Source organism: Carassius carassius, chromosome 39 (assembly GCF_963082965.1).
Source record: "Carassius carassius chromosome 39, fCarCar2.1, whole genome shotgun sequence".
NCBI classification, from domain to species: Eukaryota; Metazoa; Chordata; class Actinopteri; order Cypriniformes; family Cyprinidae; genus Carassius; species Carassius carassius.
The window spans coordinates 2276727-2288757 of NC_081793.1; the positions used below are offsets into that span (position 1 = coordinate 2276727).

At 37.9% G+C, this 12031-nt stretch overlaps 1 protein-coding gene across 3 annotated transcripts in view; it reads right to left on the bottom strand.

Annotated features, from left to right (window-relative positions):
• The window catches only part of tanc2b (tetratricopeptide repeat, ankyrin repeat and coiled-coil containing 2b), a 136681-nt gene that overhangs the window by 39392 nt on the left and 85258 nt on the right, over window positions 1-12031 (bottom strand). For all 3 annotated transcript variants that reach the window (XM_059530393.1, XM_059530394.1, XM_059530395.1), the window contains exons 5-7: window positions 4971-5119; window positions 2588-2750; window positions 1382-1624 (exon numbers count right to left, since the gene is read on the bottom strand). In XM_059530393.1, the coding sequence (XP_059386376.1) occupies window positions 1382-1624; window positions 2588-2750; window positions 4971-5119 (555 nt within the window). The remainder of the gene's footprint in view (window positions 1-1381; window positions 1625-2587; window positions 2751-4970; window positions 5120-12031) is intronic.

The following is a 12031-nucleotide window of genomic DNA, read 5'->3' on the forward strand; positions in this document are numbered from 1 at the left end:
TCACTTATTTATAATGTATTATTAATATTTATTATTAATATATTTTAATTTTTACTCCACTATACACACACACACACACACCCATGTAGTGTATTACTAATATACAGGTCATATTTAAAGTATTTATTATTTAGTATATTATTTATGATGGATGGATGGATAGATAGATAGTAGGGGTGTGACGAGACACTTATCCTACGAGACGAGACGGGACTTGTACTTTATGAAATTAAACATCTATTTTAATACATTTTATGCACTATTAAACAACATGTAGAAGGTTTTGCTACAAACTGAACTGACAAGCAAGTAATTGCACAAAAATGATAAATTGTATAAATAAAAATAAATAATAAACAACACAAATATCCCTTTAAAGTGAAGTAGTCTGTCAAGGTTATTATTTAGTAAAAAAAAAAAATTATATATATATACATAAACACGATTCATGTATCCATTTAAAAGAATAAAGCAGTGATTCATTTTTTTTTTCCTTTTTTTCTCAATATATTATTTATATTTTTTATTGTTACCAAATTCTGTGTTTTAGCATAACTAATTATTTGAATGTATAAAGTAGCCTTATTCATTTTTTTCCCTCAGAAAATCTGTGTTGAAGGCATAATAATACAATTATTTAATTCATCTTTTATCTTTATATCATTGAAAATTAATAAAAAAAAGTTTTGGCAAGCGAAAGGGATTTAATATTAAATTTAAAACATGGAAGAATGTTGTGTGATTAATCCTTAAAAAAATAATGTTTGTTTCATTGTAGTAGTAGTAGTAGGCTATGTACATTATACTGAAAAATAATCCAGACTTTTATTTTGACGGGTTGCCGCAAATACCGTTACAGTTCTGTGTATGATAAGACACTAGTTTTACTCAAATCAAACGGTAAAATGCTCATGAAGTGACTCTCAGAGCAGTTTTGTTCATGTGTTTCCGTCCTCATTGATTTAAGTGTAATGAACTACTCTTGATTAATTCAAAGTTTGACAAATTCTGTGACATTCTTTCTGTTTTCATGACTGGATAAAGACCACACTGCATAATTCTTGTGAGACTGCTGCATTTCCTTTCAATCCAATTCAACATCCTGTGGTTTGTGGTCAGTTCGATTCAAATTCCAAAAGTCATGAACTGTAAAAGAGCCGACTCTTATTTTGGGAATGTTGCCCAACCCTTTAAGATGTGTTTTAGTAATCAACATGTCGTCCAAACATCGCTTGTTGGATGTTTGGGATTTGCCGCAGGAAGCTGTTCCCCAAGCAGCGGGACTGTTATGTGCATCGCGTGGCACAACAGGAAATCACAATCACGACTGATAAAGAGATGGAAAGAACAACAGCACACAAACATCCAAAATCAGACTCACCTGCCACCGAGTTAGGGCGGGGCATGAGGTAGAGGGGGGTGGGGTGAGAGGAATAGTGGGCGGAGCTGGGCTCAGGGATCTTGTTGAGGCTGTAGGTGGAGGCGGCCATGTTTTCGTCCACGCGGTAGAGGCTGGAGTCCAGGGTGGATCTGTGAGACTGCCAGAGCTTCAGGCTGCTGCCTCGGGAGCCATCGCCGTGTTTCCCGCTCCTGTCCATTGGCTCCGAGTAACTGGTCAGCGTGGCTGGGAAAAGAGGCAGGATGAAGGAGAGAAGCTGTCAAGAGTGTGCTCCTTACAGATCACATCAGCTGGTGTGCCGTGCAAAGTTGTGATAGGAAAATTCAGTTTGAGGACTGAGAGATGCTGCGTTTGATACTGTATGAAAAGTGATTGCATCAATTAAGCTCTTGCAGTTTTGCGAGTATCATTTGGCTTGGTTTTCAGTGCATTATCTTCGGATATGAGTGATAAACTTAAAAATACTCTTACATCTAAAGACTTACTTGTGACCCTGGAGCACAAAAGCAGTCTTAAGTCTCTGGGGTATATGTGTAGAAATAGCCAAAAATACATTGTATGGGTCAAAATGATTGATTTTTTTTTTTATTCCAAAGATCATTAGGATATTAAGTAAAGATCATGTTGCATGAAGATATTTTGTATATTTCCTACTGCAAATATATTACAACTTAATTTTTGATTAGTAATATGCATGGCTAAAAACTTCATTTGGACAACTTATTTTCTTAACATTTAGATTTTTTTGGCACCCTCAGATTCCAGATTTTGAAATAGTTGTATCTCAACCAAATATTGTCCAATCATAACACACCAATGAAAAGATCATTTTTTTAGATGTCAGATTATGTATGAATCTCAATTTAATTTGACCTTTATGACTGGTTTTGTGGTCCAGAGTCACATTTTACACCACTAGTTGCATAACTGCAGCTTGCTTGTTTCAATGAAATTAGTTTTTTGTTTTCAGAAAAGAAGCACATTGTGTGAACTCATCTCGCTGCATTAATTTTTCAGTGTGAAAACATGAATTGCACTACTACTACTATGAAACAGAGCTGAAAAGTGCAGAATGACACACAATAAAACTGTATTTTTGATCAAATAAAGGCAACCTTGGTGAGCAGAAAAGACACTTTTTTTATAAAACATAACTAATTTTCCCGGCCCCAAATGTCAGTCCCTCACCGATGATGCCGCTGTCTCTGCTCTCCAGGGTGGATGTGGGGCTGGTGACGGCCTGTCCTGGAGCAGCTGAAGGAAGAGTGGAGCAGGGACTGCAGGCAGGAGGCGAGGCGGTGCTGCTGGTCAGGGTGGAACACGGACTCATCCTCCCGCTCGCTCCTAAACCCTGCACACAAAGCCTTTGCTCTCAGTGTCTCAGCTTGTGTTTGCAGTTGACCAGTTAATCTCTGTCAGCTCAGGAAGTCTGCAGCTGGCAGGAAGTCCTCTCTCTCGGCTCCTGATGGGACGGCGGTGGCGCTCTGTGACAGGCTGAGACAGTGTCGGTTCGGGTTTGGTGGGCGCTGAGGCTCCAGGCAGGCCATAATGAAGCATGGCACTTCTAATCTGCCCACTCCCACGATTAACGTCAAACATCACAACAGGCAAAGCACCTCGCCTTAAAACATTCACAACCACTTAAGGTCAGAGTGACAAACCCATACACACACACACACACACATACACTCTCTCTCTCTCTCTCTGTGGTTATCTCTCTCACTATCCTCCTGTTGTTCAGACCGTTCTTGTTCTGGTGCTCAGGACTGCATGCTAACGTGAGGAAAACAGGCCGACTGCATTCTGAAAAGTGCTTGATCAACAGAGCAATATATATTACTATAATATATTACTACTTTTTGCTATAATAGCAAAAAGGCCGTCTTTATGTAGTTCCCTAATTAGAGGTAAACTCATTTGAATGCCGTATGTGGCCTCTTCTCTGCAGGAGGGAAAGATCATTTTTCAATAAAGCTGACACTTCTAAGAACTAGAGATTTCACTGTGGAAAGTGAGGAAAATTCTGTTTTTTTGTTTTGTAACGTTATTTTCATGACAATTAATCTCCCACAATTAATTGCATGATAGCAACAGTTCATGTATATCATGATAGCGTTTGTTGTATTGACTTCACCATTGATTATGGTACTTTTTTGGTGTTTTTGTCAGTTTTATAGTTCGGCACTAGACCACCATTAACATTACATTTACATTTATTCATTTAGCAGACGCTTTTATCCAAAGCGATTTACAAATGAGGACAGTGGAAGCAATCAAAAACAACAAAAGAGCAACGATACACAAGTGCTATAACAAGTTAACTTAAACGCAGTACACGTAGCAAGGGCTTTTAAATAATATAATAAATAAAAAGAAAACAGATGGAACAGAAAATGAATAGAGCAAGCTAGTGTTTAGAGGTCTTATAAATATATATATATATTTATATAATATATATTTACTTTTATTTATCTCTTTTTGTGGTCTGTAAATACTGACAACATTTTAATTTTGGGGTGAATTATTCTTATTCCCTTAAATCTAACTATTTATGTTGATTTATTACAGTTTTTCTAAATTGCTTTAACCCAGTATATATATATATAAAAAAAAAAATTCTCAAAACAATAAGGTGAGATATCTGAACCAGGGTTATTATCGTTAACCGGAACTATTATAAACATTTTTGTTAACTGAAATAAATGTTAAATAAAATAAAATATAAATATTAGATTTATTCACTTAAATTTAAATAAATACAAACTAAAACTGACCTAAAAATAAATTAAACCAAAATAGGAATATTAAAAACGGTATGTTAATATTAATAAAGGTATATTCATTATACTAAAACAACACTGCTTTGATTCATTTCTTTTTCACACCAGATTTTAATTATTTATTAATTTAAGCAAGATACATGTGTTATGGCACATGTGTGAAAAAGAGTAAGCACAATTTGAACGATAACTAAATGCACATGGCTTGGATTCTGTCAAGCTCTTCTTAACTTCTAAACATTATTTCAGTGTGTGAGCCATCATATGCAAAATGATTCATTCAATTATTAAAATCAGTTTAGTGGCATTGGCCAATCCCCTGACACAGTAAGAATGACTTAAGTATTTTGGGTGAGTAACATTTAAGTCATTAAGTCATTGGCAGACATGCAGATGTCCCATAAAACAGTGACAAATGCACTTGCGATATAGAAAATATTTAGACTGATTTAAAAATGGGCCAAAGAAAACTGATAAGAAATTGTAATATTTTGATATATTGTATTATAGTACAAACATGAATGCTTTACAGCATGACTAGAAAGAATAAGAATTACAAATAGACTTCAAAGTAATTTTAGGGGAAATGTATTAAATGTCATGAATCTAATGTCACAATAAACAAAATCAGCAAAAAAAAAAAAAAGGTCCTACACAAGCTTCACTTTCTTAATATGTTAGAATTTGTCTTTGCTTTTAGGGTGAAATAGGTGAGATCTAGTCTTTCTGAGTTTCTTTTCTATCTTGAGGAGGTGTATATTTATAGCAGGAGGTGAGGCTGAATAACCCACCTGTGCGTCATCAGGCTCATCCATGCTGTACTGTGGCCCTTGAGACCCCTCGCTCACTTTGTCTCCGAGTAGGAAGCCAAGACGAGTCATCAACGTGTTTGCTGCCTCGTCCACTGAGGGAGGGGGGCCGAGATCTGGACCTAACCCCCCTAAAGACAGAGAGAGAGCGTGAAATTGAGTCAAGTGTAAAGTGAAACCAGCAAACTAGCTCACCACAACAGAAAAAGTTAATTATGAGCTTCACATCTTCTGCTGCTCGTTATAGATTCGGCATGAACATTCAACAATTCTGTAAGTGATTCCCCACAGATCTTAAATGAGGCCTCACCCTCAGCGCCATCAGTCTCTCTCTGTGTTCTCTTAGTCATATTAAATCACCCTGCGGTCTTCCTTTAGAGATGCTGCATGACGACGCTTCAGGAGCAGACTGACAGAGACACCAACTACATCATCCAGCTCACACCACGCTCCATAATCAGCTAACAGCTCACAGAAAGAGACTTTGACTTTTAAACCTCTTTTAATTTACACCATTTTTTCAAAACATTACAAAGCTAATACAAAAACAAAAAATAAAACCAGAACAATTTTACCAATTAAAAACCATATCTCCAAACTCACTCATTGTCACTAAAGCATCTCTCACACCCCACCTTGTTTTGAAAAAAAAGTAGATTATCAGTTTGTTTATAATACGCGAATTCAACAGCAGTCAACAAGTCAACATCTTGACCAGCGTTTTTACATCGATGTGTTTTCAGGATTGCCAACTTGGCATGTCCTGTTAAAAAATTGGCAAGTACACACCTTTCACAACATGATTGGTTATACTTGCAACTAAAGATAAAAATGGTATTTGTAAAAGAAAATCCCAATTTCGTAATTAGTGTTCCCAAAAGTACAAAAAGTGGAGCCAGTCTTGAACATTCACAAAATAAATGAAACACAGTGTCAGAGGCCTTACAAAAAGAACATTCAGGTAAAACCATTTCATTAAACTTGGAAACAAAGTTGTTTGTAGCCAAGACACTGTGAAGTATTCTCCACTGTATATCTCCACATCTTTTAGGAACTGGGGGTTTGTACAACAGCCTCCACGAGGGATTTACATCTCTGGGCACAGAAAGGTAAGCTCTCCACTTAGTGTCTATTCTTTCCTTCAGTTGTTCAAAGTGTGCAGATTTAGCACAAATATGGTAAATTATTTTCTTCCCCATTCTTTGGAAATCCAACAATTCAAACCCCTTTAACACAGAAAGAGAGAGAGAGAGAGAGAGAGAGAGAGAGAGAGAGCTATTTTTTTTTTATTTAATTGAATTATTATTATTATTTTCTGTACTAAATGTTCAAAATCATTTTATATGTTGTTTTCATGCTTTGGCAATACGAATGTATTTTTGTCATGCCAATAAAGCTTTATTGAATTGAATTGAATTGAGAGCTAGAGAGAGAGCTAGAGAGAGAGAGAGAGAGAGAGAGAGAGAGCTAGAGAGAGAAAGAGAGAGAGAGATGAGAGAGCTAGAGAGAGAGAGAGAGAGAGCGAGAGAGAGGGAGAGAGAGAGCTAGAGAGAGAGAGAGAGAGAGAGAGAGAGGGAGCTAGAGAGAGAAAGAGAGAGAGAGAGAGAGAGAGAGAGAGAGCTAGAGAGAGAGAGAGAGAGAGAGAGAGAGAGAGAGAGAGAGCTAGAGAGAGAGAGAGAGAGAGAGAGAGAGAGCTAGAGAGAGAGAGAGAGAGAGAGAGAGAGAGAGAGCTAGAGAGAGAGAGAGAGAGATGAGAGAGAGAGAGCTAGAGAGAGAGAGAGAGAGAGAGAGAGAGCTAGAGAGAGAGAGAGAGAGAGAGAGAGAGCTAGAGAGAGAGAGAGAGAGAGAGAGAGAGAGAGCTAGAGAGAGAGAGAGAGAGAGAGAGAGAGGGAGAGAGAGAGCTAGAGAGAGAGAGAGAGAGAGAGAGAGAGGGAGCTAGAGAGAGAGAAGAGAGAGAGAGAGAGAGAGAGAGAGAGCTAGGAGAGAGAGAGAGAGAGAGAGAGAGAGAGAGAGCTAGAGAGAGAGAGAGAGAGAGAGAGAGCTAGAGAGAGAGAGAGAGAGAGAGAGAGAGAGAGCTAGAGAGAGAAAGAGAGAGAGAGAGAGAGAGAGAGAGAGAGCTAGAGAGAGAGAGAGAGAGAGAGAGAGAGAGAGAGAGAGCTAGAGAGAGAAAGAGAGAGAGAGAGAGAGAGAGCTAGAGAGAGAGAGAGAGAGAGAGAGAGAGGGAGAGAGAGAGAGAGCTAGAGAGAGAGAGAGAGAGAGAGAGAGAGAGCTAGATAGAGAGCTAGAGAGAGAGAGAGAGAGAGAGAGAGAGAGCTAGAGAGAGAAAGAGAGAGAGAGAGAGAGAGAGCTAGAGAGAGAGCTAGAGAGAGAGAGAGAGAGAGAGAGAGAGAGAGAGAGAGAGAGAGAGCTAGAGAGAGAGAGAGAGAGCTAGAGAGAGAGAGAGAGAGAGAGAGAGAGAGAGGGAGAGAGAGAGAGAGCTAGAGAGAGAGAGACCAGAGAGAGAGAGAGCTAGAGAGAGAGAGATTCAGAGCGGAATAGGAGGAAAGACATATGACATCATAAAGGACATATACAACGGGAACAAATGCTGTGTCAAGATCAACGACAGACGTACTGATTATTTCAGTCAGAACAAAGGAGTGCGTCAAGTCTGTAGCCTCAGCCCGACTCTGTTTAATATCTATATTAATGAACTGGCATCAGCACTTGAGAAGTCCCCTTGCCCTGGTCTGACCCTCGAGGGCAGAGAAATCAAATGTCTCCTGTACGCTGACGATCTTCTGCTCTTGTCACCTCATGAAGAGGGGCTACACCAAAGCCTCTCGCTTTTAGAAGATTACAGTAGAGACTGGGCCTTACCAATAAACATGGAGAAATCCAAAATTATCATCTTTCAGAAAAAACCTCGGCTTACTGACAAAAAATATAGTTTCACAATCGGGGGAACACTTCTTAATCATGTGACGTGTTATAATTATTTGGGTCTCACTATCTCAGCTTCTGGTCAGTTTGACCTGGCAATAAAACATCTGACTGATAAGGCACGCAGGCCTTATTACACTATTAGAAAATCTTTGTTCAAATTCAACCCACCTATTAAATTATGGCTAAAAATCTTCGACAGCATCATCAAACCCATTCTTCTATACGGTTGTGAGATCTGGGGCCCCAAATTTAAATTAAACTACACATCGTGGGATAAAAGACCCACTGAAATGTTCCACCTGGAGTTCTGCAAGAACATCCTGGGACTTCACAGAAACGCCCCTAGTCTCGGCTGCAGGGCAGAACTGGGCAGATTCCCTCTTCTAGCAGATATCCAGAAGAGAACAGCCAAGTTCTGGTTCCATCTATCAGACACACGGACAGATGATTACCATCACTGCGCTCTTATGTACAGGACAGGACACCCAGAGAGTGACCCCACGCACTATTTAGTGGAAAAACACCAACTCAGCTCAACCATTCAATTAAGACACGCAAAAGTTAAAGAAATTGTAAAACTAACCCAGGAAGAATACATCTATGATTGGCAGGTCAAAGTAGAACAAATTAACAAATTAAAATACTTCTATAGATTAAAGACTGGCTATCAATTGGCACCTTACTTGATCAAAATTAAAGACTATAGTAAGAGAAAGCTCCTGACGAAGTATCGTCTGAGTGATCACCGTCTGTGTGTGGAGACGGGCCGACACAAACACAGCTGGAGAGAGAGAGAGCTCCGACTGTGTCCTCACTGCACAGAGAGAGTGTGTGTGTGTGTGTGTGTGTGTGTGTGTGTGTGTGTGTGTGTGTGTGTGTGTGGAGACGGGCCGACACAAACACAGCTGGAGAGAGAGAGAGCTCCGACTGTGTCCTCACTGCACAGAGAGACTCGTAGAGGACGAGCTGCACTTCCTCACACACTGCAGCAAATATGAACACATTAGAGACAACTACTTTACCCAAATAGCTCAAATTCTGCCAGAATTCAGGCAAGCAAGCGACATTGACAAACTCAGTTATATTTTGGGAGAGAAAGAGAAGTGTGTCCAGCTCGCAGCGCAGTATGTGTCCTCCTGTCACATCATGAGGGACAAAAACTAAACTCCTGTACTTAAGCAATGCTCTCTGTAAATATTTACCCTGTATTCACTTTTTTTGTTTATTTATTTATTTATTTATTTTGTGTGTTATGTGATTATATATGTACAATATGGACATGAATAGTTTTTTTTTTTTTTTTTTTTTTTTTACTATTATTATTTATTTATTTATTTTATTATTAATATTATTATTTTTTTATCTACATATCTATATATCTGTATAACTTGTTTACTGTTTATTGCTTTGGCAACATTGTGCTGTTTCACAGTCATGCCAATAAAGCTCATTTGAATTGAAATTGAATTGAATTGAATTGAGAGAGAGAGAGAGAGAGAGAGAGCTAGAGAGAGAGAGAGAGAGCTAGAGAGAGAGAGAGAGAGAGAGAGAGAGAGAGAGAGAGGGAGAGAGAGAGAGAGCTAGAGAGAGAGAGAGAGAGAGACAGAGAGAGAGAGAGAGAGAGAGAGCTAGAGAGAGAGAGAGAGAGAGAGAGAGAGAGAGAGAGGGAGAGAGAGAGAGAGCTAGAGAGAGAGAGAGAGAGAGACAGAGAGAGAGAGAGCTAGAGAGAGAGAGAGAGAGAGAGAGAGAGAGAGACAGAGAGAGAGCTAGAGAGAGCTAGAGAGAGAGAGAGAGAGAGAGAGAGAGCTAGAGAGAGAGAGAGACAGAAAGAGAGAGAGAGAGAGAGAGAGAGAGACAGAGAGAGAGCTAGAGAGAGCTAGAGAGAGAGAGAGAGCTAGAGAGAGAGAGAGACAGAAAGAGAGAGAGAGAGAGCTAGAAAATGATCATTTGTCAAGAAGAGATACAGAAAAAAAAGCTTAAAGTGTGATGATTTTAATTTGAAGGTTATTTAAGCTTTACAGATAGATAGATAGATAGATAGATAGATAGATAGATAGATAGATAGATATACACTGGTTTATTGCTTTTATAAAATATATACGCCAAATAACCAAAAATGTGTCATTGTTTATTTGCAATTTGTTAAATCTGTTATGATAATAATAATTCTTATGATAATAAGGTTTCTTCTTTTAAGTGTGTAGTACATTGTTACACTCATTATTCTAATGTTCAACACAATTGTGCTTATACTAATTTATGAGCCTAATGTGGCTCATTCAATCAGAATTCAGAAGTATCATCTAAAAAAAATCAGTTTTGATTCTGTGTTGGGTCGCCACTTAATCTTCAATGTAAAATCTGAGTCCTGAAGCAAAACCAGTAATGAAGCACTGAGCTGAGCCAGGTTTAGTCACGCCAACACAATGCAAACAGAAGGAGAGAGGAGTCTAACCGTTCACTCAAAGAAAGACAGGAGAGACTGAGACTGACAGAGAAAGAGAGAAAGGTGAGGATGAGAAACAAAGTGAATGAACGAACCGAAATATCAAAACACACCTGTTCCCTGGCACGCCATTGCTTCAACACATTACATGAATCCAGCGTGCGGCGCGTCCAGCAGACAGTCAGCGCAAGAGCGTGTGAACACACAGCCGTGTGTGTGTGTGTGTGTGTGTGTGTGTGGGGCGTGTCTCTAATGAGTCTTCAGTGAAACATTCAGCTGTTTCGGGAAGGTCTGGGTGGACTGTCCTGCCCCACAAAACAATACAGCATTGAATAAAAATCAGGACACAACAAAGCTAATGAGAGCACAGCTGTTTAGCTCAGATTAGCGCTCTCATGTTTCACTTTAGCATCAATTTTGTCTCAAATTTTCCCCCTAAAATTTCTTGTAAGAAATTACACAAGTGGATACAAATGAGACTATTACTATGTAATAGTAAACTATTAAACTATTAAAATGTAATATACAATATTCAATTCACATATAAAAAGGCTTTAAAAAGTGGTAAACATATTTTAAACCAAATAAAATGCGATTAAACTGTAGTTTAAATAATCAAGGCATGTTTTCCTTACTATTACTATTTATTTTTCCATTAATTTGTAATCGTTTTTGTATCATACATTATGAATTATTTAGCTTTTTTGCAGTCTCTTGGTAGATACATTATTATTATTATAATTATTACTATCACTGAAGAAAGGATTATATTTACTATATGTTTATTATTATATCTGTGCTTAGATTGAAAAATATTACAATAGTAATAAACAAAAACAATTATTTGAACACAAATTGTATAACATACAGTTAAACTAGTTAAAATAATCAATGCAAGTTTTTCTTACTTTTACTATTTATTTAATTGCTATTCATTTACCAATAATCTTAAATAATTATTGTTTATTATGTATCATATATTGTTTTTTTTTTCAATGTAGTCAGTTGAGTATTAAAAAAACACATCACAATTCAATTATTATTATTATTATTATTATTACTACTCCTAATCTGTTTAGATATACCAATATAACAATCCACAGTAATAAACAATAACATTTGTTTACATAAATGTATGTTTTTAACAAATATTATATAATACACAGTTTGAGAATAGAGCTATGAAGCTAATGTGATACAGATCAGATTTTATTGATAACTTTTGAGTTCACAGTCAAATAGATATCTGACTTTTAAAGGCAAACTTTGGTATCTTCTAGCAAACCTCACAGTTTGAGACATAACTGAGATGTTCACTGAGCTCTTTTTCTCTGGAGAATCAGGACACTCAAGCAATTGACACTCTCCATTTATTCCCCATTTAATCTCATTGCTCTCAAGACTTGAGATATTAAAGAAGAAACCATAATCAGGTCGACTTGCATTGCTTTTACAAGTAATCCATCATCTTCCCCCGCTATACTACCATTTAACCTGTCCTCACACACACCGTGAGAGTGAAATTCCCCTTCCTGCACAGCAACAACAACAGACAAACCAGACCAACGGCTTTCCTCAATGCGCCCGTAGCAATAACGCATGTGCATGATCTGATACAATCTCAAACGTTTCAACAGCATCAAACAGGCGTCTCAACTTGTCTAGTGACACA